Here is a 27,643-nt window from a genome sequence, read left to right on the forward strand (position 1 = left end):
ATCTGTATTTAGGGGATTTTATACTGAATAATCTGGAGTTCTCTGAGCTCAAATTCTATTGTAGTTTATTCGCCTGTGCTCTGTGTCCTTGGAAAGGCCTCTTCACTGGTTCAGTTGTCAGTGGTGGCTACCATAGGGAGAGAAAGGGCAAGGGAAACTCTCAGGATTTCAGTTGTCAATGACATGCTTGTTAAAGGTTTTATCCTGTAATTCTCCGACCTGGCAGGACGAGGCAGGAGGATTGTGAATTGATGGCCAGCCAGGGCCATATAATAAGACTGCTTCAAAACCCACCACCACCACCAACAAACAACAAAAGGAAGCTCTTTGGAAGTTAGGGGTGATTTTTTAAAGCTTATTTTTTAAAAAATTATGTGTGTACCTTTATGGGGTATGTGCATGTGAGTACAGTTGTTCAAGGCTTCAGATATGAATTTTAAGAATCAGCTTTGAGTTCTCTGCAAGGATAGTGGATGTTCTTAAAAGGTGAGCCACCTCTCTGGCCCTTAGGGGTTATTTTCAAATGACCTGTACTGACAAAGGATATTCCATGGGTCTTAATCTCCCGCCTGTTTTAAGGGAGCTCATTCTTTGCTCAGTGCTTCTTTCTTGAAAGTTGGCCTGAATGTGGTATCTCTCTTGTACTTTTTATACCAATCACCTAATTACTCCCGCAACAGCCTAGGAGATGAAGACAGCTATCATCACAGGTTCAGGTCATAGATTGGCACCTGAGCCTCTGAGAACTGGCTTAAGTCAGGGAGTGACAAGCCAGTGTTGGGGAGCTAACCCAATGCCCTCCGAGTATCTTCCTGCTTCTTCATGTGTGTACAGATCCTTCTTTAACTGGCGATGACGAGGCCTTGGGAGGAGACACACCCAGCTTTTGTGTCTGTGGCTGTGGAGAATCATGAATGCAAGATTTCTTTGGGAAAACAGAAGCCTGAGTAAAAAGCAGACAGGACTTGGAGTGCAGATGGGATGTTTTAATTGTATATTACCAACTCTTGTATGCAATTGGTATATTTTTGAAATTTGCTGGGGGCCCCTATTCTTTGGATCACTGAATGAACTGGGTTGGACAATTTGTCATATCTCAAAGGATAAATTGTTTAGAGACAGAGACTTCTGAAGAGAAATTTTCCACTTCATTCTCCCACAATAAAATCCATTATTCTCAAATTAGATTTTAATAGAAAAACAGCCTCTATTTTAAATGGTTGACAGGGTTAGTCCGAGTGACCTATGTTTGAGTTTGGTTCCACAGTTCTAGTCCTGGTGCTTTGTAATCTCCTTGTCCCTCAGGTCTTCTATAAGCTGGGAATGCAAATGGCAGTGAGGATGCAATGCAAAGAGGATGCAATGCCAAGGGTTTGTCAACAGTGTCTTGAATGCAGCAGCTGCCAAACAGGGAACGGCTAGATGTTGTGGGTAGCCATTCCAGCTTTGACCTGGAAGTGCCACCCCCATTGAGGCTTTGGTAACTGTCATGCCTATGAGGCAGAGCCGAGAGAGGACCCCTGAAGACCCGAGATCCAGATGGGCCAGACCTCTTGGTTCCTAGATTCTGGACACTGGAGGTAGATTGAGCAGAGTTCTCCAGAGAACATCCCTGGACTGAGCTTCATCTTTCCCAGACCCTGTTACCTATCCCTTCACTTGTAAGTTACCCCACAAAATAAATCTCCCCTTTAACTACATGAAGTTGCCTTAATATTTAAACCAATACAGCTACATCACAGTTCTCACCATCCCATCTCTTGGGAAGCACGTGTTCTGCAGTGTTCACAATGCTTCTAGGCAACAGGGAGAAGGAATGAGGGCATAGGTGAAGTCCCACTTATGCTTACTGATCCTGCAACACTAATGAGGGAAGCAAAATCATGCCCATTCTACAGAGAAGTTAATAAGACCTCAGAGCAGTTAACTGACAGCTCATGTGGCTAACACATACAAGATTTGGGGTTTCAACTCAGCTCAGTATGATTCCTACACTTGACTCTTTCCCACAGTAGCTAACGAAATGGAGGCCAGAGGACATCCGGGATGTCTCTGGGCAACTCCATTTACTAGAGGCTAAGGATGAGCCAGAGGGAGGCACCGGATGTTCTAATTCCAGCTCACTTTCCACTGGAGCCAGCTTTCTGAAATTCTCAGTCATGAGTCATCAAGCTGAGGGTAAGGATAAAACACCGATTACTGCACACACCTGTGGTTAGTGACCCCGAGACGGGATCACTTTCTTCAAAGCCCTTCATGGCAATAATGCTGACGTGGTACTCTACCCCAGGAGTGAGCTTCACCAGACGGGTCTCAGTATCAGTTCCATCCACGGTCACCATAGAGGGGGCACCTGGAAACCAACAAAGCAAGATCAGGGATGGGGAGACTCTTTCACACTTATTCATCACGGCTGAATAGGTGTATCCAACTGAGAGATGAAATGATATCTTTATAAAATTTCATTTTCTTGACTTCCTCTCCTTTTCTCCCACCCACTGGCATGAAGGAAAAGCCCTTACTTTTGTATAATGCTTTTTCCATTGGTGCAGATGCCAAAAACCCAGTCAGGAAAGGAAAAAATCATGAAGTCACAGTATACTAAAAATGGCAAGTTTCCTTTCGGGAAGGTGTTGGCATGTTGCACAATTTTTTTTTTCTTTATTTTTTTCCCCTCCATGAACTCTATGTGAAGCTTACAGTGTAGCCTATATCTGGAATACTTAACTCATTGACTTCACTTAGAATACTAATCTCTCCCTTACTTTGAGAGATTCTATTCATGATATAAAGATGGTCCCAGTTAAGTTTGTGCTCTTAAATTTATTAGGGAGTCTGGAAATTATATTTCTTAAAATTTCAGGACTCGTGAAGAGTTTGCAAACCAGCTGTTCAAACTCCTCATGGAGATGCTACGGTGCTGATGCTACCAACCAGTGTGCCTTTGCAAACATCCAACCATGGGCAGCTTGCTACATACTAGGATGTCGGTTTTCAACCTGTGGATCCAGACCCTTTCACAGGGGTTGCCTAAGACCACCAGAAAACACAGATATCTACTTTGCAATTCATAAAGTTAGCAAAATTACAGTTATGAAACAGCAACAAAAATAAGTGTATGATTGGGAGTCACCACAACACGAGGAACTGTACCCAAGGGTCACAGTTTTCGGGAGGATGAGAGTCACCATGAAAAGCTGTGTTCGGGCTATACTTCCCGAGGTCTTCATTAAAGTCTCTGTGTTCTGAGTGGTAACTTGGCTAAGTCTGTAGTGAGCCAGGCAGATGCAGGCCCCAAGGGCAAAACCTTACACATAGCTCAGACTAGCTTTCCAGATGACTGTGATCAAAGAGGGAAGCAGGATGCAAATCTTCTGTTCTTGTGTTCAAACAATAGGGGGAACCAATTTCCTGGAAGATGTTTTTACAATTTCAAGACCAGAAAGGGTGTTAATCAAGTGACTTTCCCTAAGATAGTGTCTTTCAAATGTCTTACAGAACTTCACAAAAGAAGTCTTTCTAGATGGTCTCAGAGAGAGGGAAGTGGTTTTCATTAGCCATGATTTTTTTTGGGGGGTGTGTGGGGGGGGTGTGATAAGAACAACCAGGGTCTCATTCACCATTTAATTGTAATCTTGCATGCTCTTCCCACCCTCTTTCATCCACAGGTCCCCTACCTCCTGTCATAGGCACATAGGTAATCCGGAAGCTCTCCACTTGGGCAGTAGGTGCCTTCCAGCTGACCGTGGCTGCGCTGTCAGTGATGTCTGAGAACATGATTTCCTTTGGAGAACCCATGGCTGTCAAGGAAAAAATAAGATAGGAACTCTGAAACATCACCTATCTTGTCCATCAGTAATTTTTCCTGGGTTTCTTACCAGGAAAAACATAGTATCTGGAGTTGATGTACGAGCCAAGCCTTAGGAATAGAGAATGCGTGATACATGCTCACATTGTGACATGAAAGAAAATCCACTACAGATACAGTGACTGTGTAGACCAGGAGTGACTGGGCTTCACGGTTTGACTTCACCAAAGATGGATGTTAGCATGTTTGCTGGCTTCCATAGAGGCAAGGAGAGTGCCTCCACAGACCTGAATAACTTTCTTTGATTTCATTTTTAGTATTTTTCAGATCTTTGTTTTCTGTTTCTTTTTAATGCTAAGTCTTAAAAACATATAGTTTTCCAAATCACAAGGCTTACTTCTCATATAGAAATGCCCGAGATGAAAATGCATTTGTAGCTTTATACAGAGGACCAAAGTAAGCTTTCCTTCTCTAACTACATTCTTCCAATGGGACGTTTCTGGATCACTGGATAGGGCCGCTGATCCAAGAACAGCATGGCATTCAGAAATTAAGCTTGCTTGGGAACTAGTCTTGACAACCCACTCCTGAATCTTCAAGGAGCTCCAAAGCCAAGAAGCAAAGTCAGGTCATCACTAAAGCTCCCATCAGTGGACATGGGGTCTGTCTGCCTGTGGGAAGCCCATGCCCAGGGGACATTTCTGCTGCCTTACTTTCTCCTCTCCAAATTTGGTTTCCTTTGGCTTTTCTCTGTATTTTTTGGCTTAGGATTCTGCCTGCTTCAGCTGACATACTAGCCCAGGAAACAATTTCTGGACCCTAGATAGCCTGCTTCCTTATCGCTTCCCTGCTTCAACCCACTGTGGTCATTAAGTTTAGAGGCACATAGAGATTTGAGGAGAGAAATTTTTTCCTATCCATTTCTGTCCTTTTCTCTGATCAGAGACATCTCCTCATCTCCTCCTACAACTTTCTTCTGTGACCCGGGTCTCTGTGGCTGCCTTTATTTTCTTTTTAATTCAACCTGTCCATGGCAAGTCTTTTTTTTTTTTTTTTTAAACCACAGGGTCCCAGGAACCTACAAGATCTTAATTGTTCAAATACCACTGAGAGGCTGGGCAACCTGGGGCAAGTCCCTTCCCTTCTATGAGCTTTGGTTGCTACATCTCTCCAATGGGGAAAGTGGTACCCACAGGAATGTTCTAAGGATTAGTGGAGATAATGGATGTAAAACCCTTAGCATAGCCTCTGGCATGCAGAGAATTCACTAGATGTAATTGTCCTTTTTCTTTTCTTCCTTATGTGACCCTTTGTTACACAGGCTACCCTGCACTGTCAGGTACCCCCAGAGAGGAGCTAGATGAGTCTAGCTGTGAGCAGACCCTACTGATGTGCGTGAACTCTGCCTTGGAAGATTTCCCTGTCTGCTTGATTCACTGACTTGTTCTAACTGGAAACCTTGCTGGTTGATGTAGGTTATGCCACATTTTAGAAGCTGGTATCTTGTAGACAAAGCTTTCTCCTCTAGATCTCAGTTTCTCATTCAGAAAATGCCGACAATATCTACACTGTCTTATACGCTGTAAGAATCAGTGGCCTGGTCTATTATATACTCAGGGGAATGTGTTTGGTAAAAGAGGTGGTAGGAGAGCAGCCGGGTATCATCAGTAGCAATGTCACAACCGTGGTGGAATTCCACTGGGCATGATATTTTCATACTGAAGAACTTCAGTGTGTAACTTTCTGCTGTGAATAGGGTCCTCAAATCTTGAGCCTTACAACAGATAGCTAAGCACAGAACAATGGAATCACGTCTATTTAAAAGCTGGGGAAGGGGCTAGGGATGTGGCTTAACAGGTAAAACTCTAGCTTCACAAATGTGAGAATCTGAGTTTAGATGCCCAGTATCCACATAAAAGCTGGGTAGACACAGTGACCCACCTGTAACCCGGGTCCTAAGGAAGTAGAGGCAAGATATCCATTCCCTTCTATGAGCTTCAGGTAGCTAGATCCACTGAATTGGCAAGCTCTGGGTTTTAGTGAGAGATATTGTCTCTGTATATAAGGTGCAGGGTGATAGAGGATGATATCCATCCTCTGGCTCTGTAAGCATGAGCACACACATGTACCTACATCTCTCAAACATCTATGGTGACACATGTGTGAATACACATTCATCACACACACACACACACACACACACACACACACACACACACAAAACAAAACAAAACAAAACAAAACAACAACAAAATGTAGGGAAGACCTAGGTAATGCTTTCTTTATAATTAGACTCAATTAAAAAAAAAAAAAAGAACTTCCATTAGCTAAATACATGGAATTGATTTTTCAAAAAAAGCTCTCAAAGGGCCTCTGCTTGCTCTCCACATAAAGCCTTGCCTCTCAAAATCCATAATGAATGCCTTTATCAGCGGCAATTGTTAACCATTTAGAAATTAGTTCCCTTTCCACAAATTTGTGTTGGTTACTTAATACGCATTAGGTTTGTGCTCAGTTAAGAGGACAGCTGGTGGGTTTATGGACAAGAACTCTGGAGCAGAAATAACCTTGGTAAGAGTTCCACCTTGGCTTTACACCCTAAAAAGACCTTAGCACACTGAGGCTCAGTATTTACATCTGTGAAATGGGGCTGAAGGTGGTTCTCCCTCGGTCTGCCTGTGTACTAGACATTTAGCGACATGTCTGGCTGTGTGTGTGGCATAAAGCTTGTGCTTTTCAGTTGGTGGTTTTCGTCTTTATGCTTCTTGGGAAAAGGTGTGACTCTGAATCAGAGGCATCAGACATGAAAAGCCTGCGTTATATCATAGGGAGGGAGTTTCGCTAAGCAGGTATTTTTGAAATATGCTGATCGGGCTTTCAAAATGATGTAATTGCAACTCTGTGGTGTGTCTTCAAGTTCATCTTGATTGAAATGGAGCTGAAGAGTTCAGAGGGTGCCTGCCTGACTGGGAAATGTGGGCAGGTTACAGCGGGGCCTTTGTTCTGGAGGGTGAGAAAAGAGGTGTTAATTACACTTTAGGCCTTCAGACTGAAGAGAGCTGCAGGAACATATGTGTACGGACAGACCAAGAAAATCTTTTCAGGTTCTTATGTGAGCACCATTGGTTGGCTGCGGGAGTCTCTGAAAGAGAAGGGCAATCATGATTCTCTGTTAATGGGCTGCTTGCCTAATTTGGAGGGACTCTCAGGATCATGCACAGGGGTCTGGCGGTGCTTTTCTTCCTAGAGGAGGAGGGAGCGTCTCTCTATGGAGGTCTGACCACAGTGGGGAAGAGAAGCTCCTGCTAGTGCACGGACAGAGGAACACCACAAATAATAAGCCAAGTGTCCATACATAGGAGGACGACTAAATGGTGACTATGGGATCATCTCAGGTCCACTGATAAGACGTGCACATGCAGCACAAAACACCAGGAGTGAGTGATGCCTTCAAACACAGTGCTCAGAGAATTCAGTGTCTGTTGAATTCTGTGTATTTACATACTTCTGGAGACAAGAAAAAGCGGTAATATGTACTGCCTCGAGGTAGAACCATGTGCAGCGACACAGCCAGACCCCACCGCTATTTTCTTTTTAACTCTTGGATTTTGTTGTCTATTAGAAATACAATTTCCAGTTCATCAAGCATGTAATAGCTAGCATTGTTAAAACAGGCAAGGAAAGAGTTAAACAGTCACTCTTTGTGTCATGTTTAAATCTTATGCTGACCTTTGAGTTGAGTTTTGTTTTCCAGATGAGGGGCTTGAGACTTGCCCAAGGTCACACAGATGCTAAGCTCGAGAAACACGCCTAGTCTCTGAGAGTTTGTTCAGAGACCACTGGCTAACCGCTAGGTTGCACTGCCTTCCCTGCAGTTCTGGGTACTCAAGTGTGGACAGCTGGTAGCCAGACAGAGATCTCTTATAAAGGGGAATCATGGCAGACCGTTATCAGGAGGTAAGAGGGGGACAGCCTGACGTTGAGGAGGGTTCACAGAAGAAAGAGAGGAAAAAGGGGATGAGCAAATTCAAGGGAGTTTGAAGCTAGGGGCTGAAGGTGACGTTAGGCATGTACTTGCTGTGTTTAGACGACCTCTTCTGGCCTCTCCTAGTTCCAGAGCATGGATGCGCAGGCGCACATGGACACAAGCATGGTTACACACAGTTCATATGCATATATGCTCTTTTCTCTTTGGCTGTGAATTTAAGACCCCATAGAGGGGAGGCTCAGAGGGGGTCTTCCCCAAAGAAGCAGGCTCTGCCTTTCCTTTTGTTCTTAAGAAAGCAAATCAACTCATGCTAATTTCTTTTTTTTCCTTTAGAACTACAGGGCTTCTAGAGAAAAAAAACTCAGCAAAACAATAATCAGTGATCAGATGTAAACTTTGAAGAGCAGTGTTTATAAACCAAGATCAGTCTGTGCCTCTGATCTGGAGCCATTCTGTGGCAGCCACGGGGAGAAGGAGATCAAAGTTGGGCTGGGGGACTCTGGAAGGCAGCTGTGCTAAACACCGGGCCACCAATGCATGAAGTGGGGAGGCTGTGTGCAAGAGGAGCCGTGCTTTCCCTCCCACTAAATTAATGCACTGTCTCCATGTCTACAAGTACTGGTTATAGTTTCTGTGGGTTGATTCTTGCAGCCCCTTACATCCTGTCTCTTAATACAATAACATGTCTGTCTTGGTGCTGGGAAGATAATTCAGCCTGTAGTGTGCTTACTGCGCAAGCATTCTGCCCTGAGTTCAACCCTCAGCAGCCATGTGGAGAATGGCATGATGTCACACTTGTAATCTAATCCTTTAGGGAAGTAGTGACAGGATCCCTGGGACTTGCTCGCCTGCCAGGCTACCTGAACTGCTGAGCCCCTAGTCTCAGTCAGAGCTATCGCATGAAAAAACAAGGTGGCCTGGGAGATGGCTTGGTGGGAAGGGAGGTCCTGACCCTGAGATGAAATCTCCTGCACCTGCGTAAAGAATCCAGGCATCGCCTTGTGTGTATAATTCTATTGCTCTCTCTCTCTCTCTCTCTCTCTCTCTCTCTCTCTCTCTCTCTCTCTCTCTCTCTCTCTCTGATCTCTGGAGCTTTCTGGCTGTAAGTCCAGCTCCAGGGTCAGTGACAAACTTTGTCTCAAGGTAGAGAGTGATAGAGCAGGACACCTCACTTCCGCTCCTGGCTCCTGTGCACACGTAGGCTTGGGCACCTGCATACTCACACTTGTGCACATACCATATCACACATATATAAGGGACACACAGTATATCTCTGTCTATACTGTCTCTCTGTCTCTGTCACTCTCTCTCTCTCTCTCTCTCTCTCTCTCTCTCTCTCTCTCTCTCTCACCACAAACCCACTCCTGCACTCCCAATACAACAAAACATGTCTTAACATAGAGAGTAGGAAATTGGGCCTAATAGGCTCAGTGTCTGTCAGACAAGTAAGTATATACATTCATTAGTTATTGGTCATCCGGTTTGCTTATTAAAATAACTACAGTAACACTCAAAATAAGCTCTTCATAGTAGAATGACCTTAGGCACAGCACTTCAGTTTTCTGGGTCTCAGATTCTTGGTGCATCAATAGAGGAGGCTGAGGCCCTCTGTGTGTAGCTAGCTGATCATTTCTCAGGTTTTATCCTTTCCCTAGGATTTTCTGATTTCTTCCTCTACTTCCTTTGAGGTAGCTGTCTCTATAGAATGCCATCTTGACTCTTCCCTCCATTTTCTAAAAGTATGACCATACTTCCAGGTCTTTCTTTCTCCCTCTAAAGAGTCACATAAGTTTTATGGCCATAACAACTATGCATCTAGCCATCTTTTCCTTTCTCCTTGGCATAGCTGACAGGGAATAGGGTCTTATTTCCCCTCTAGAGGGCGCTTACATATGCTAAATGTGTCCATTCAAGTTCATGAATCTCAGGAAGACTGTCCTTATAGTCTTGCCCGCTCCATCATTCAGTTTGCTAGCCATGGTATTGATGGTTCACGTAGGACATCTCATAAACATTAATCTTTGCAGATCTGGGTACCATGTCTCCATTGTCCCTCACCTAGTGCAACTGGAATATTTGACCAAAGAACAAAGGATTGTGTTCTTGGATATGTACAGTGAAAAGAAGGAAGAGTTTTTGGAATTTAAAATGTCCTGTAGTTGCCAAGATGACGATATATGAGAGATACCATGACTAGCTCTCCTTCACAGAGCCTTTGCTACATGCCAGATCCCACGCCATGGGTTTTACATGAATTAATTCACTGAATCCTTACCACCCTGCTAGGTAATTGTCATCAAACTCTTTTTTGATGTAAAGACTTGCCCACCCAGTCTTGAAGGAACCAGGATGCAAATTCCAGCCTGTCTGCATCAAGAGCTCTTGTAATTACACAGCCCTACAGGAAGGGGATTCTAGACTTTCCTCTCTCCTCTCTTGTTTGTTAATAGTATCCATCATTGCTATGGCACCTGTTTGTTTACAGTACCTGTTGTTGCTATGGCACTGACAGGCTGGGATCGCCTTCCACCGCTTATTCCATAGAGTTCAATTTCATACTCAGTGGCCTCTCTGAGACCTGTTATGTCCCTGGTACGTTCGGGGGAAGGGAGGGTTATTTCTTGTGGTTCGGATTGCTTTTTAGTATCTCTGATCCTGAGAACAAAACTGTCGAAAATCCCTTCATCAGCAGTCCAGGACAGACGGAAACCGCCTGGAGTGACATCTGAAACTAGAAGGTTGTCAACTTCCGGTTCAGCTTCTAGAGGGAGAGAAAGTGGTGGGAGAAGGAGGAAACAGAGCATTAATTTGCAGTCCATACAGTCTTCTTTCTGGTGGATAATCAGAATGCAGTGATGCCTCAGTTTTCAGAGACAGAGTGTCCTGAGATAGCAGGAAAGGAAATCATTCCATATTAATATGTCTAGTAGGGTGAGGAGAGGGAAAACATGGAGTTGACACATTCAATACAAGCCAAGCATACTCTTGCATCTGTGAGTTTTGTCTGAAAGTAACTGCATAAATCCACATCTGGACTTAGCATTGGCCCCTCCCAGGCATTATTAAACAAGTTCAAAGCCATAACTTGTTTACATTTGCTCTCTGTCTTCCAGTGGCTGAGTGCCCATCCTCTGTGAGCGCCTTCTCTTTTCTTTTGAAAAGACAAATAAACCAACTTTAATGATCTGTGGAACTGTCCATAATGATTCTGATGATCATATTTCCCTCAAGCCTGAGCAAAATGACTTAAAATACTCTGGTCTTTTGGCTTTGTTCGCAGGAGCTGCTACACAGAAGAAAGCTGCCATTCTTCACTTTCTTTTCCGTCCATTTTATTTTCTTGCTGGTTTAGGCATCAAGTAAGTGTTTAGATGGTAGAAGGAGGCTTGAAACCTCATGGAATATATTTAAACATACTTTCTACCCAGGGTTTCATTTTGGTAACTAGACAAAACTCGATGTCGAAATCAATCTGAAGCTGGGTTTCCCAAAGCGTGTTCAGAACAAACTATTCCTGTTTTATCCCTTTCCTTTACAAAGTATCTCTTGTCAAACAAGTTTGGGGGATACTGCTCCCTGTGAGATACGCAGTAAGATATTCTGAAAAGCCTGTGCGGTCAAAGATCCTGCTTTCAAACTTATCTGAAAATGAAATGTCATCAAATGAGACCTTTGAACAGTCCCCAGAGCTTGTTTTCTCTAGAAATACTTTGGGAAACACAGATTTTTGACTGTTAAGATCGTTAATGTGATATTTCTGTAGGAAGTATTAGTCTTGAGAACATTATGGATTTAGTCTGTGTTGAAGAACCTCTTTGATATTAGTTTTTATAAAAGACCAATTTAATGAATTCATTTAGTTTCCAATGATACGACAACTAGGCAGATTGGTTAAGATCCCAGGTTGAGACTCAGATAGCAAAGATTTTAAAATACTTTTTCAAAATATACTCATTGGTATATTTCTTTTGAGAAGGCTGAAATATAGCTGGGGACCAATCAGGATGGACACAAAGGGAGGTCAGTGGAGTAAGCATGTGAGGGCATTGGGCAAGACATGGACTAAAGGACTTGGAACATTGAAGGGAAACATTTCGACCTTCTCCTTTCTAGGATGGGAGGAACGAGTACTAATTAGATATTGGAAACAAGAGAAAGCATGGGGAAAACATGAAAGAACAAGCCACATTTGTGGATTAAGTTGGGAATACAGACGAAATGTTAATATCACAGTGGTCCTGTGAACAGACTACACAAAAAGGGACTAGGGAGAAGAGAATATGGCTCTCTTGAACTGAAATACCTGTAACAGCCTCAGCCCTCAAGGGCTTGGTTTGATGCCCTTGGGTGAAGCCAGAGACCAGGACCTCATAGCCAATACCAGTTATGAGGCCTCTAAGCTCCAGCTTCCTCTGGGTTCCTGAAAGTGTGAATTCCTGGGGGTCCAGCAGCTTCCCAGAATCCACCACCGTTACTACAAAGCTGTCAAAGGCATTCTCCGATGCCATCCAGGAAACTGTGAACCCGTAGGGATTAGTGTCGGAAATGGTTAAATTTTCCAGAAGGGGCAAGGCCTCTGAAAGAAGGGAGGGGTGAAAATGACTCAGGTTAGCAGCCTTGATTTGGCTAGGGCAGCATATGACTCCCAGAACACTGATAGACTGATGCCCAGCCAATCATCCCATGAGCTGATGCTCCTGACTCCAAGAACAGTGATAGATTCCCAGTCAATCATCCCATGAGTTAATGCTCATGACTCCCAGAACACTGATAGATTCCTAGCCAATCATCCCATGAGTTAATGCTCATGACTCCAAGAACAGTGATAGGTTCCCAGTCAATCATCCCATAAGTTAGATGCTCAGAAAAGAAACATTTAGCAATAATGTCTTGGATACCTGATGATGTTATGTAGGGTGATTTTCTCAACAAGATTATGCAGCAAGTGTCATTCCCATTCATAGGTTAAAAAAAAGTTTCTAAGTGGTTGAATCTAGCATGTGATAGAGCAAGGTCTTGCACTCAGGCCATGCACTTTTCACTATAGAAATATGACACCTTGCATCAGTTTGGGACCTTTATATATTTTTTGCTGTTTCTGATTTTAAAGCAAATCAAATTTTTTTATTGTTGTTGCAAGCATACTCTCTTTTTTGATATTTTTCATATCTTACTCTGGTTCATATTTTCAATCTAGTCAATTGGGCCAATTAGTGAGTGACCCAGCTTCATAAGCTTGGATCACGGGATCAACCAGTAAGATTTGTTGTGTTGTTGTTTGTCCAAATTAGCAGTTTACGTTTATGGTCCAGGAAGAGATTCTAAGGTTTGGCAATTCTTGTGCTGTTTACTTTTCTGGGTAAAGTTAGAAAGCAAGAACATGTTTTGTTTTCATGCCTTGCCCACCATTCACCAAACATCTATGTCCCAGACACTTTTTTCCCCCTAGTTGCCAAGGGGTCTTTTCACACACCTTTTGGGTTTCCCAAAGAGTGACCTTATGGCAGCCAAGTTTCTGGAAAAAAAAAAAAAAACTCCCAGTTGAGGAGGCTGCACATCCTTGATCCAGTGTAACATAATGATACTGTAAGGGAGGCATTGCTACCAGCCTGCTAACCTTCATTACATTAATGGGAAAAGGAAGACTTGTCCAAGGTCCCAGATCTAGTACATGGGTAAGCTGGGATCCAACATGGGCTTCTTACTCTGAGTTCAGTATTCTTTCCACATCCTAACCCAGTGCCTAAATTAGTAAAGCCCCAGTGCTGGCACATCCTGAGGCATAGAGAAGATTGGAGGAGAAGCCCCAACACATCCTCTCCAGTACAATGGCACTCCACAGCAATGCTGAATCTAACTTCCTTCCTTCCTTCCTTCCTTCCTTCCTTCCTTCCTTCCTTCCTTCCTTCCTTCCTTCCTTCCTTCCTTCCTTCCTACCTTTCTTTTTTTCCAGCTAATTGAGAAGTTTCAAAGTGATAAATAATCTTTTACTAATCTCTGAGATATAAAGAAAATGTTTTAAAAAGAAGTAATTGGCGCCGGGCGTTGGTGGCGCACGCCTTTAATCCCAGCACTTGGGAGGCAGAGGCAGGCGGATCTCTGTGAGTTCGAGGCCAGCCTGGTCTCCAAAGCAAGCTCCAGGAAAGGCGCAAAGCTACACAGAGAAACCCTGTCTCAAAAAACCAAAAAAAAAAAAAAAAAAAAAAAAAAAAAAAAAAAAAAAAAAAGAAGTAATTGGCATCTGCTATGAATGCCTTCATCCAGACGCAGAGACTTAAATTTTGCTATGTCTTGGACTTCCTGTGGTGATTTGGAAATAGTTGCTGTTTGTTTTGCGAGATTTTTTTTTTTCATGAGAAGATTTCCCAAGAATTGTAACTTTATCAAAGCAAAGATGAAATCATATTTACTGTTCAAACAGTCTTGGTTTGTAAAACAAGGGTCTCAAATGTTGCTTTTGTTTAGATAAGAGCTGACTTTCTTTTATAGCTGCCCTCTGTAACTCCATGCCATCAAAGCAGTGAATTCCAGTGAAAACAGGTACTTTCAGGCTAATTAGTCAGTCAAATGCTTGTCTCCCCCGACACCCCCAGTCTTTCCTATTCATTTTTTTTCTTTTTTGGTATGCCTCTTTCAAAGTGAAGAGTCTTTTCACATTATGGATTAGCAGAAACAATACTGTAACTGGATCTACGCTTCCTTCCTGAGAGTGGCTCTTTCTGCCTCCCTCTCTTCTCTCTGTTCTGTGGGAGGTCCTGCAGAAGGTGACAAGTAAGGGCCTGATGGGATCTGTGTGCTCAGGGTAGGAAGACTCACCTCTCATTTTCCACTGTACTTAAGAAACGGCTTACGTTCACATTTGATGATTGAATAGAAAAATAAAATAAGCATTTAAAGTCTTATGCTATACACCCAATGTTCTACTAAGAGGAAATTGTAATGCATGTTTCTATTGTTTCATCTGGGCTTGTTGGTTCTTTTAGTTATTTATGTGCAGGGATGAAGAGAAATTTAAGACCTTACTCATGCTGGGCAAAGGACTTCACCTCTGAGCTACACCCCAGCCTTGTTGTTTACTTTGAAAAAGACAGCTTTACTGTTGGCAAACAGCAGGAGGGACATAGTATCCATAGGACATCCAGAGGATGCAAAGTAGTTACATTTGACCTGTGTTTGCTGGATTCTTAATGTAGGTGGACAGGAGCACCAGCGGGCTCTCTCTTCCCTAACATAAGGAAATTGGGGTTCAAATAAATTTGCAACTTGCCAAGGCTGTGTTGGTAAGATGATGTAAGAGAGTTTTAGAAATCAACCAGGCTTGATCTCAGCTACCATAAATATTTAGTTGTACTTATTGACATATCTCACTTATAGTAATTTAGACTCTGGGAAGGACTGGCTTAGTAAAGGCAGATGACAACATCTGTCTTCTTAGAGTTACCATTAGTAGAAGAGAATTTCTAAGCATTTTTTTGAGGTTTGTCAGGTTAGAAATTTACTTTTCTGAAACCATGTGAAACCTTTACCATTGACTTAGGTAAGATCAGGACAAACAATAGGCGTCATGCCTTTGTGTGATTCAAAGAGATGCCACAGGTCAGATTTGATAGGTAGGGAAAGTTTAGCATTAACCTGACTTCCTAGGTTGAACTTGTCAGTTTGTTGTGCTTGGCTTGTAAGTTTTTTGTTTGGTTTGGGATTTTTTTTTTTTCTTTTTTAAATGACAAGCTATAGTATTTGGAGGACTTCAAGGATACTAGGATAGGCACTTTACATCCTACCTGCCATAATTTATGGGCAAAATTTCTGCTATAGATTTTCACTAATATAGGTTTTACTCTTTATTCAGACTCTCTGTGTTGTGGATAAAACATCCTATAAAATGGGCACGAAGATTCCTGAAGCTCTATACAAGTGTAAGAGCTCCCATGAGGGGCTGTGATAGTCCTCTCCTTCTGAGGAGTGGCATTGCTTTTCAGGGTTAGAAATTTACATTTGGTGTCTTTGCTATTGTTAGCAACCCATTCCTATCAGTGGATAAGCTGGTAAGAAAATATGGTAAATACACTATATATATGTATATATACATATATATATGTGTATATATATATATGAATATGCAGAGACTTCTGTCATTATTGACTCCACAGGTAAACCTGGAGCACATTAAGATAAGTCAGACACAGGAAAAGAAATCACTTCATGATCTCTCTTTTTTTGAAGACTCTAAATGAATTGAATAGATGGAAGCAGAGAGGAGAAGAGTGGTTACCAAAGGCTGGGGTTGACCGATTGCCATTGGTCAAAAGGTACAAAGTTCAATTGGACAAGAGGAATAAGCTTGGATGAGCTATTGCACAGAATAGTGGCCTCAGTTAATAATAACAACTTGGATGTTCCAAAACTGTTGAAAGGTTAGATTTTAAATATCCTCATCACAAAAGGTAGATGGCATGATTGATACATTATTTGATTTGCTTTAGTGATTCTACAATATATACATATGTTAAATATTACTTTGCAACATATATTAATTAACTTGTAATATATATATAACAAGTAGATTAAAAATAAAAATAAAGACATTTGCATATGGAGTCAAGACTATGTTTGGGATTGGATTTTCCTTTAGAATGCCTATCTCCTTTTCCCAGAATCCTAAAGAGACAATGAGAACCTTTGAATACCTGTAACAACAAAGGCAGTGAGGGGTCTGGTGGGGTCACCAGCCCAGGTGGTCCCTGTCACACTGACATCATAGGCAGTGTTCTCCACCAAGCCCGTGATGTGAGCTTGCTGTGCGTCTCCCGGGACTGTGAGTTGCTGAGACTCATGCAGTGAATGAGCATCGCTCACATTGATAACAATCTTTGCAAAAAGCCCAGCTTGTGTGGTCCATGACACGTTGAAGCTGTCAGGAGTAATATTGCTAAGGATTAGCGTGCTCAACTGTGGTTCTGGCTCTGAAGGGAAGGAACATGGGCAGAAACAAAGAGAGAGGTATTATTAAAGGAAGCAGTAGATTTCTTCAGAATTTTGCCGTAGAATTTGAATGTATGTATATATCCAAATACTTGCAGAAAAAGTAAATAAAAAAGAATGTTAGGCAGTGTCTTTGCTTGCATTGGCTATATGATTAAGAAGTTACTGCTTTTTCTGCAGATGCTCATATAAAGTGAAAGAGCTTTGGCAGTCATTTATGAATGGAAGCTAACCAGTCATCAGAAGTATAGACAGGACTCATAAAAAAGTTAATGTGGCTATATTTTCCCAAATCTCTGAGGGCCACTGGCCTTACAAGATGTCCCAGGGAAAGAGAGCTCCAGGCTGAAGCATAATCATAATCATCCATAATCAGCAACCATTTTCTTTTACCATAAAGATTCCCAGAGCATGTTTCCCTTCAAAGGCTTTGATAAGTTTGTTCTTTAAATGAATCTATGCAATCTAGTTCACCCCAGCATTGCATAGACTTAGTGACCAATGAATCCCCTATCTTAGGAATCTCTCCCAGTGCCTCAAGAAGCTGCTGTCCTACTGAGCATCCTTTAGAGAGTACTTCTTGGGGTTTTCTTAGTGTTCATCTGACCTGTATTGATGCACAAATTAAAGGCTAACATCCATACTTATGTGGAATTTCATCAAGGGCATTGGAATGTATGCATATTAGGAAAATCCATATTTCACCCCAAATGCTGTGAAAGTGAAGATGATTTCTATTAACGAACATCTGGTAGCTATAAAAGCTGGAGGAAACTTGAAGTTAAGCTAGAGTTCCTTGATTAGGGAATTTATTTAATGGAACCACTTTAAAAAGGGAGCTCTGTTGAGGTAAAACTTCTCTTGTCCCTTAAACAGTCAATAATGAGCATATTAACATAACAGCCCTTCACAACTAGTGTCAACTGAGATGTATGTGGTACCAGACTCCTAGTCATTTATTGAATAATAATAATGTGAAGTAAGTCAAACCAGGTTGCATTTTAAAGAGAAGCAGTAGTCCTAGAAGACTGAGCTAGTAATAGGATTTAGGGTTGGAAAGAGGCAGACTATTTTTCCAAACCTGGAAGCTGTTTCCCTTCAGCTCCGATATTCAGAGATAAGAATGGGCTCCTTTGAGTGAATTTTAACTGCAAAACGGCCTGGCACAACTATTCTAAGGTCTCTAAGGGTCAAACCCATCTGGCTCAGGAACAGCTTACAGCCATAGCAATGGCACGGCTGTTCTTCCCTGTCAATTTGAGGTGTTGATAATGCTGGAGTTTTCACTACCACATTGGCAAGTTTTTTCAACCACAGAGAGGATGAAGTCTTCCAGATGGAATGAGTTCTCCACCATCTTTTGTTGTAGAAGCAATCTCCTGAATTAAAGATGCAGCCTATGACTCTTCTTGCGGGACTGCAAGAAGATTGTTAGTGCCTGAGCATTCATCATGCAGACGGGGGCCTTGGTTCCTGAGGTTAGTGTTACCTTCATTCAATGCCCAGAGGATGCAGCCACACTGAAATGTGAGACAGAAGACAAATCCCAGGAAGAGAATGCTAGTTAGGGTGTGTCCAGCATTCCATGCAAACAAGGGACATTTTTCTCCCACCTTGTCAAACCTTTACAAAGACTTCCTTGACATGCTGTCTGCTTCTAAGAGAGACAGACATGTTTAAAGATTGAGTGCTCTGCATATTCACCACATGCACTGTGATTTTGACAAGTTGATGGATGGGAAGAAAGTTCTGGTGCTTTGGAACAGACAAGAGTGGGTGACAGTGTATGCTTGACAGAGTAGATGTCAAAAGAGAGCAGCCTATTTGTCACGAATCCAGACAAACGAAAATCTCAAGAACAAGATGGCCATGACTGGTCTTCCCATGAGGTGTTTTGGTTGCAATTTAGGGTCTCTTTCTTAACATTCTAAGGGCACTGATATATAAAATCCTGGCAGATGGAAAAAGACTGTAGATCACTTTGACCCAAAACAGCACACACACAGTCCTTTGAGTGAGACACAGGAGACATTGATTAGAAAGATCACAGGCAGATGAGAATGGATACTATGAGGAAATATCACTTAAGGGTGGAGGAAAAGATGGTTTAGGAATTGAAAGAAAATGAGTCATGTTAACTCAATACAAACAGAGCAACTCCAGATGGGAGTGGCTATTTAGGGAAGAGCATTTAGACTCCAAAGTTCCTTAATTTGTGGTGACATTTATTTTAAAGCTGTAAAGCTCTGGTTAGATAGTTTTATTAAACTGAGAAGGATCTGGTAGAAGTAAGAGGATGAAAAATGGGCAGTAGCTGATTTTTAAAACGTTGTTCAGAAGGGGCTCAATGGAGACTGAAGAACCCCCAGTGGGAAGCACTTGTGGCTGCACGGACTGAGAATCTGAGGATGCTGCCTACCTATTGGCCTGTGCAGGTAAATGGTGTAATTAGAAGAAGACTTGTTTGAGGCTAGGGATGGCAGAGTTTCAGGATAACACAGGACAGAGTATGATCAAAACAGCTAACTTCTATAAGAAAGCTATTAAGGGCAAGTTCCTAAGGTCATATTTGAGGTAGGGATGTGGCTAGGAAGAAAGCTGTCTATGAAAGCAAGAAGATTATATACGAAAATATGTCCATCTGAATCACTATTATAATCAAAATTAAAATACAGAAGACTAAATTCGTAAGGTTTTAGACTCCACCTTTCAGATAAGGAATTGTTCTTTGTTGAAAACCAATTCAAACCAAGTGCATATGTTTGACTGATTTTTGCCCCCTCTGTTTTATTATACTTTAATATTAATGGTCTGGGGACCAAGTATTCCTGGCTCCCTCTTTCTACCACCCTGATCATAGTTTGCAGTCTAAAATAGCATACAAATGAGGTCTCTGTCAACCATTGGTGACCTAAGTAGAAGATAATTTTGATGTTGTAATAACAATCCTTTTCTTGGGTTCCCCAGAACATAGACCCTCTTTTGTGAACTATAGGAAAAAACTGCATTTTATACACACACACACACACACACACACACACACACACACACACACACACACATTATATATATATATATATATATAGTGTGGGGTGCACCAATTTAACTATAAAGAGAAGGCATTGCCTCAAATGTGCTAAGAATACTGCTAGAGTGGACAAACCTTTCCTCCTTAAATTCACAGATGATTCCTTCTTGCTGCACAACAGAAATCATCTGGCACAGAACACATGCCACAGTAGTAGGTATCAAGAGCAAGAACAGTTTGCTCCCTTTGGGACTTCTCCTTATCTGAATATGACTATCATCTCCTTTTTGTTATGTGTCTCTCAACATTCTGGACAGGGGGCAGTTTTTCCTCTACAGCTGGCATTGAGGTTGAGGTGATGTAGATGATGTGACTACCTCCTGCTTATCTGATGAGTTAACTACCTTTGCTTTTTCTTTTAATTTTCCCAACTGGAGAAAACAAACAAACAAACAACAACAAACAGGACACTGTTGACAATTTCCTTAAATTACTAGGATAATTGGGTATGAGGCTATTCAAGGCTCTAGGGAGGCAAAGAAGCTAGGATAACAAAACAATGTAAATTTGACTGAAAGAGACATCTTTGCAAGCCCAGGACAATCCTCATGATGATTTGGAAGTTACCAAGGAGAGAGTTCCTTTCTTCAATGCTTTATGGCAACCTGGATAAAGCATCATATGATACTTATAATGATCTGCTTATGATAAATCAGACACATGGATTCCTGCAAAAGTACCATTTAGGTGGCTGTTGGAAGAGAATTCTGTTAGGCAATGGTGCATCCCATCAACCTAGGAAAGCTAGTATTCCATGGCTTGTACCCCATTGGCCAGTGAAATGAAGTAGCTTCATCCTGCTGACAAAGACTGTGGAGAGATAGAGTGTCAGAAACAAATGCTCATGTACCTGTGGTGGCTGTGGTACTGATGGTTTTGGTCCGGATGCTGGGAGCAATTCCAGAGAGGTAGATAATGAAATCAGTACTAGGGGGAAGCCCTGAGATGTGGGCAGTTCGTTCAGCACCAGATATATTATGTTCTGCAGTCTGCAGCAACCTATTGGAATCAATAATTTCAATAGTAAACATGTCGAAGATCCCGTCGGTTGCCGTCCAAGAGAGATTGAAGCTCTCGGGAGTGACGTCAGAAACAGTTAAGTTTCCAATTTCAGGTTCGTTGGCTGAAAAATGGGAGGGTAAGAGAGAAGAAACAAACTGATTAGTTGTTTGACTGTATTTTGAAGTGGAGGTGGTTAATAAAACCATGCCTGGGGAGAAAGATCTCATAGTTCAGGGTTACAGCGAGACAAAGCAATGCTACCAGTAAAAGTCAGTGCCAATGAAAGAGAAAAGGGTTTTGTTAAGAGAAAAATGAACAAAGAAAGGTATGGTATTAGATTTCTCTACTCTGCATTTGCCACTCATGATCAGGCCTGGCAAGACACTTCAGGACAGGCTGACTTGTCTCAGTGGGAATGGCTTCTTCTTAGCAGGACCTGCCTCCAAGAGCCCTGCCTCAGGGTCATTGGCCATCAGTCAAAAGATAAGAGGCCTGACAGCTTCTAGGCTCTTGAGCTGCACCCAGGGACCAAAATTGCTTGGATTCCTGCTTTAGCTATCCTTTGCTCTGAGAGAGTGCCCATCTATCTAAATGAGTGCTAAGTAATTCTGACACTATGGCCCTCCATGGGTGGGACCTGGAGGCATCTGATTTTGTCGCTTGAAAGGATCCACCCACCTCTCAGTGTAACTCTTGGTAATTTTTCATACTTTAGATAAGGGATAGCCAGCCATTCTCATCATCTGTTAAAATAGCATGTCCTTTCTTCCTTGTGTCTATGTGGGCCAAGAAGGCTAGTCCTTCATTGCCAGCCAAGACAGCTGAGCCAAGCAGTTCAGACAGCCCACTTTAGCCAACAAATAACACTTCGCCTAAGAGATGTCCCGCCGGTGCTTTTGCTTTTCTGAGCGGTAACAATATAGCATGCAAAAGGTGTGCATGGGAGAGGTTTGTGTACCTGTCCAGTAAGGAGTAAGACCCCTAATCTCAGAGACACAGATGAGTTACAGCCCTTCCCCTCCACGAGCTAACTCATCAGAGACAGGAATGCTGCTACCATAAAACAGAATACAGATGCCATCCAAACCACAAGATCTGCAGGAAAGATCAGAAGTGGTGGGTGATTGCTCTGCCTTCTGGGAAGGAGTAGTTTGTGGATGTCAGAAAGAACCCAGAGGAACATTCAGGAAAGCCTCAACTGCAATCTCCAGGCATTCTGAGGTCACTGTCCACATAGTGGTTGCCCGTGTTTTGGGTATGTATCAGTGACAATGCTCCAATGAGTGAGGCAAAATCGCAGAGCTGTCCCTTTGAATCAACAAAGATGTAAACGTTTGCTGTGAGAGTTTAGTCACAGTGACTATATAAAAAGGGGAGGCAGTCTCATGGAAAACAACTCATCAGGGCACACCGTAAGATGAGCTGTGGAAAACAGGGTTAGGGAGGGCTGTTCTCTTGGGCAGACTCCCAGGGACCATTGAATGCTTTATAACTGGAATAGTGTGATGAGCAAACCAGAATGCACCACTGGTGTTGGGATTGAGAACTTGCCACTCAAGGACCAATGTTTCAGGGAACAACCCTTGGTTCACAGAGCAAAAAGGGGATATCAGCACTGTTACATTTGTAGCCTGGGATACTCCTTTCTCCTAGGGCTACTGAGTGTCCTACTGCTAAAAAAACGTTCTCTTTGGTATGTCCTCCAACCATCATTGTAGGATGTTTCCTCTTGTTGGTCAGCGACTTAGTAATTTGGTGTTCTAACAACGACTCGGCATCTGAGGCAGTTGCCTACAGGAGGGTAATTCAGTTCTCTTGTTCTTCTCACTTAGTTTAAAAGAATCATTGGTTAAGTGTAAGCACTGTAGGGCCACTCTCCAGGAGGGATTTTGAAATAGTGCAGCATCATTTTCAAACAACAAAAGAGTCTCTAAAATAAATGGTATGTTCTCTATCAAAATTCATGTGTGGGAAGATGGGCTTTTTCTTTGTCAGGCTTGGAGATGGGAGTTAAAACCAACAGGCTGGTTCCCCAAAGGCCTTCATGCAGAGATGCCATTGGAGGATTGTCCAGGTAAATCATGAGAGAGGATGCTGGAGGCCAGAAGGAGCAGTATCTTACATGCCTCATCATTGCTGTGGCCAAGGCATTTGGGTGAAGGAACAGCTCACAGAGAGGGCTCTGAGCAAGCATCATGCATGAAAAGGATTCAGCCATGGAGAAAAGCTACTTCTGTTGCTACCTCTTAGTCTCTAGAGACTGAGAGAGAGAGAGAGAGAGAGAGAGAGAGAGAGAGAGAGAGAGAGAGAGAGAGAGAGAGAGAGAGAGAAATCGGGAGCAGAGAACCATGAGGACTGAGCATGGGCATGGGAGAAAATACCTGTGGAGGCATCAGCAGAGAGCATTGGTGTTCTATAACCCTGGATCACCCCATAGATGGAGACTCTATAAGGAGTGGCAGCCTTGAGACCCGGGATGTCCACAGCCCTGAGGCTGCCGGGCACTGTGAGATTCTGAGCAGCTTCCACATTGTTGGCCTCCTGTACCTGAATGACAAAGTACTCATAGGCCAGGTCACCTGCAGTCCAGTTGAGTCTGAGGCCATCCCAGCTGACCTCAGTCACGGATAAGCTTCCCAGATGAGGGAGCTCCTCTGGAGAAGGCAGAGAGGTTTCTGTCAGTGCTGCAAACAGAGCAAGAAAGCCAAATGCCCCACAACCCCACAACTCCCGGAAAGCAAAAGGAGGAAAGAAAGAAAGATTTGTTTTGGTTTTGGTAACTCCTGGTCTCTGGGTAATTTTGTATTCAGATTTTGCTACTCTGATTATAGTTTTGTTGAAGCATTGAAAATAGTCAGTCAGAAAAGGAAAATTTGAATCATGCCTCCGTGAAGGGCAGAAACATGGAAGTTTCCAGAAATGCACAGCCAATGGCTAAAGGAAACAGGGACAAGATGGGGTTGGGGAGGGGATGAGGAAGTAGTAGTTAAAAGCACAGGATTTGGAGGTCCATAGATCTGGGTTAGAATTCTGACACAGGTATTGTCAAGTTGTGTTGTCTTGGGCATCTTGTTTTCTCTCTGAGCCTTCAGTTTTAAATAGAACTGATGGTACCATATCATTAGGTTCTATGACGATGACTTGATAGTTATCAACATCTTCATATCATACATTAAGCATAGCAAGTGTCTGATAAATGGCAACATCAAAGATTGAGCCTGAGGATGTGTTTTGGGACATCGCAGTCACATGGGAGAGACTGACTTCCCTCGTTTTATTACTTGAGGTTAAAGAACATCTTATGGCTGGTTACCTGCACTGCACCTGGACTTCTGAAACATGCACTGTCTCAGGTTCTGACAAACCTTCTGGTTTACCTCTGAGCTTTTCTTGGCTTGGCTCTCACTCTCCTACATCATTAACCTTTGGCATGATGCATGTGTCACAAAAGCAAGACTGGGTGAAATGAGCATGCCTTCTTTTAATTAAAAGTAATTCTGTGTTGCCCAGTAAATGGTGCAAAGCAGGGCCCACTCTTAGTTTTGTTTTACTATGTAGGAAGGATATTTAATGTGGTCATTGCTGCTGATTAAGAAAGTATGAATTTGGGGTGAGGAAAAATTCCTTATTTTGGATTTGGTACAGTCTCAGGCTCTCATTCTGAGAGAGAGGGAGGGAGGAGTGTGTTTATATGTATGCAGTTGTGTGTACAAATGTGCAGGAGGCCAGAGTTAGCATCAGGTGTCTTCCTCAATTACTCCCCACCTTAGCTTTTGACAGGGTCTCACACTGAATCTGGAGTACACCAGTTCAGCTTAATCCGCTCTCCAGCAAACATCAAAGATCTTGTGTCCAATTCCCCCATCTAGTATTATAGCTATATATACCCCTGTACCATTATGCAGGCACTGAGGGTTGAACTCTGGTCCTCATGCTTGAGAGGCAAGCCCTTTACAAACTGAAGTGCATGCTCATCTCTTCGCCTTCTTAAAATGGAAGTAGCCATGAGTTAGAAGTTGGGGAGGAATTTATCTGCAGAGGTCTCAACTTTTTTTTTTAAAGTGCTTAACTCTTGTTCTGAATTGTCCCAGGATCCTTAAAGGTAGGTGTCCCACACAGAGCTGGGGCTTTTCTGGAGGGGCTGGGGACACAGGCACACTCACTTAGAACTGTTTATCTGATGCACAGAAGACTTCACTGGGAATTCCCACTTACTAAAGGAGCTGTGCAGCTTCAGACCAAGGCTTGCAGACTATAAATGCCAGTCATCAGCATCTCCAACCCAGATCATATATCTCAGAGGCCCTGTATTTTATCTCAACACAGTGAATAAGGCAAAATGATAACCTGGCCAACTTAGGTAAATGATTGCTATCCTCTTCCTTATATCTGGCATGTGTGTACTTCACAGCAATGGCCAAATTTACTTTATATATATATATATATAATTAAGTATATATATATGTGTGTGTGTGTGTGTGTGTGTGTGTGTGTGTATGTATATATGTATGTATGTGTGTATGCATGAAAACCGATGGTGTGAATTAGGTGATTTGGTGGCATTGTTAAAATACTAAGCACATGGAGAAGGGCCAAGTACTACAGCTTTATCACCACACTTTTGACCATCTATTGCAGCCCACTTGGAAGCTATTTCTGGACCCTTTATGAATAGCACACAGCTTTCTGTGATAGATGGAACAGCATATTTTCAAGGGACAAATTGAGATGAATTGCTTTTTTTTTTTCTTCAGCTTAAATGAACAGCACTGAACTTAATGCACTGTCGCTTCTAGGAAATGTTCATATCCCAAGGGTCTTTTATAGAGAGAGTCTTGGATAATTTCTGCCCAAAATGGCTAGATCATTTCCCAGATCTAAAGAGATCTGACTAGGAACTTGGTATTACTTAATGCCTCTGAGGGCAGTAATGAAAAGACTTCTTTAGAAAGTTCTGGTCCCTGTATCAGAAGCCTGCTGCCTGTGCTATTCCTTATTATGGTTGGCTTTACAACTGTGGAGGCTATTCTTGGTTGTCAGCTTCATACATCTGGAATTATGTAAAACTCAAGCAGCTGGGTACACCTGTGAGGGTTTTTTTCTTAATTAAATCATTTGAAGTTGGAAGACTCTTTAATCCTGATCTTTTGATGTGGGACGATCCAGCTTTCCTCTGGGCCACCCCTTCTGCTGGCAGCCTGTATAGAGCACACAGAGGAAGGATACACCCTCTCTGCCTGCTTGCTCTCACTCTCACTGGCAAGTCCATTCCATCACTGGCATTAGAGCCGACTATTTCGGGATTCCAGTGTATACTAAAGGCCAGCTGAGACATTCAGCCTCGTGGACTGAACCATTACTGGATTCTTGGACCTTCTGTTGCTAGACAGCCACTGTTGGATTATAGCTTGTAAGCTATTCTAATAAATTCCATATGTATATATATATATATATATATATATATATATATATATATATATATATGAATATATATATATATATTCATTCATTCATTCTACAAGTTCGGTTCCTCTGGAGGACCCTGAATAACACGACTATGACCTTAGTTGTTCACAGTTCAACACTGGCTAGATGATGGACACTTTGTCAAGAGCTTTTATTTCTTAGTTTACCTATTTCTCACAGCAGGGGTCTAAAGCAGGGATATTATTTTTGTTTTAAACATGAGAAAAGAAGGTCCAGGGATACAAAGCAATACATCCAGAAATAATATTCAGCCTGTAATATGGAAGTTTATTCCAGACCTGCTAAGTTACAGATTCATGTCACCTGCAATCATATTTAGGTAAGACTTCCAAACTATGAGGAATTTTTCCTACTCTAAGAATAGGCTGTCATATATCACATTTCTGGTCCAGAAGGGTCATGTCCCTCTGCTGACCTCTATAATAAGCGGTTTAGTGTGTAGGACCCTGATATTACCATGCAGGGTGACTGTGAAGGGAATACTGAGGCCTTGGATTTCTGTGGAGTATAGGCTACCAGGAATGGTGAAGTGGTGAGTTCCTTTTGCGGGGCCAGTTTCATGGACCCAAGTGATAACTAACTGGTCATAAGTCCTGTCTGGTGTGGTCCAGTCCAGGCTGAGAGCATCCCAGCTAAGCCCGTTACTGTGAGGTTTCCCAGACCTGGAAATTCTTCTGTGTGAGGACACAGAGGGATGGAATTACTAAAAAGGGAACTGCATTCTGGGGTTCAGGTGAGATGGGGTTTGGCTGAAGCTGGGATGAGCTGTCTGGTTGGTGTTGACTACAGATGTGTTATTTACTTCAATATTGAGCATATTCCTGTTGTTGGCAATAAAGCCATGTTTTCTTTCAGCCTTTGGGAATGAAAGGTAGTTTTTGGAATTGCTCAAAACTTCCATTCTTGACACACAAATAGGGCTATGGGAAGCTTTTTTTTTTTTTTTTTTTTTTTTTTTTTTTTTTTTTTTTGAGACAGGGTTTCTCTGTGTAGTTTTGCGCCTTTCCTGGAACTCACTTTGTAGACCAGGCTGGCCTCGAACTCACAGAGATCCGCCCGCGAGTGCTGGGATTAAAGGTGTGTGCCACCACCGCCCTGGGAAGCTCTTGAGTAGTCTTAAAATGAGCTCAGATCGATTTTATTTTTCACTTACAAATTGTGCTTTCCAGCTTCTTAGCTGTTATAATTAAAACTTACTTTGCAAGAGAAGTCACCTCTCTCTTTTTTTTTTTTTTTTTGAAAAAGAAGATTAGGTGGAATTTTCCATGGAACTAGCTACTAGGGTTAG

At 42.4% G+C, this 27,643-nt stretch overlaps 1 protein-coding gene across 8 annotated transcripts in view; it reads right to left on the minus strand.

Moving 5' to 3' along the window:
- Tnc (tenascin C) overlaps window positions 1-27,643 on the minus strand; it is a 90,437-nt gene that overhangs the window by 14,858 nt on the left and 47,936 nt on the right. For 2 of the 8 annotated variants that reach the window (XM_076564357.1, XM_042271288.2), the window contains 7 exons: window positions 23,250-23,522; window positions 20,717-20,989; window positions 16,484-16,759; window positions 12,100-12,372; window positions 10,285-10,557; window positions 3,678-3,800; window positions 2,210-2,353 (listed from right to left, as the gene is read on the minus strand). In XM_076564357.1, the coding sequence (XP_076420472.1) occupies window positions 2,210-2,353; window positions 3,678-3,800; window positions 10,285-10,557; window positions 12,100-12,372; window positions 16,484-16,759; window positions 20,717-20,989; window positions 23,250-23,522 (1,635 nt within the window). The remainder of the gene's footprint in view (window positions 1-2,209; window positions 2,354-3,677; window positions 3,801-10,284; window positions 10,558-12,099; window positions 12,373-16,483; window positions 16,760-20,716; window positions 20,990-23,249; window positions 23,523-27,643) is intronic. The other 6 variants (XM_076564358.1, XM_076564356.1, XM_006979566.4 and 3 more) reach the window with 6 other exon arrangements.

The sequence above is a fragment of the Peromyscus maniculatus genome, chromosome 2 (assembly GCF_049852395.1).
Source record: "Peromyscus maniculatus bairdii isolate BWxNUB_F1_BW_parent chromosome 2, HU_Pman_BW_mat_3.1, whole genome shotgun sequence".
NCBI classification, from domain to species: Eukaryota; Metazoa; Chordata; class Mammalia; order Rodentia; family Cricetidae; genus Peromyscus; species Peromyscus maniculatus.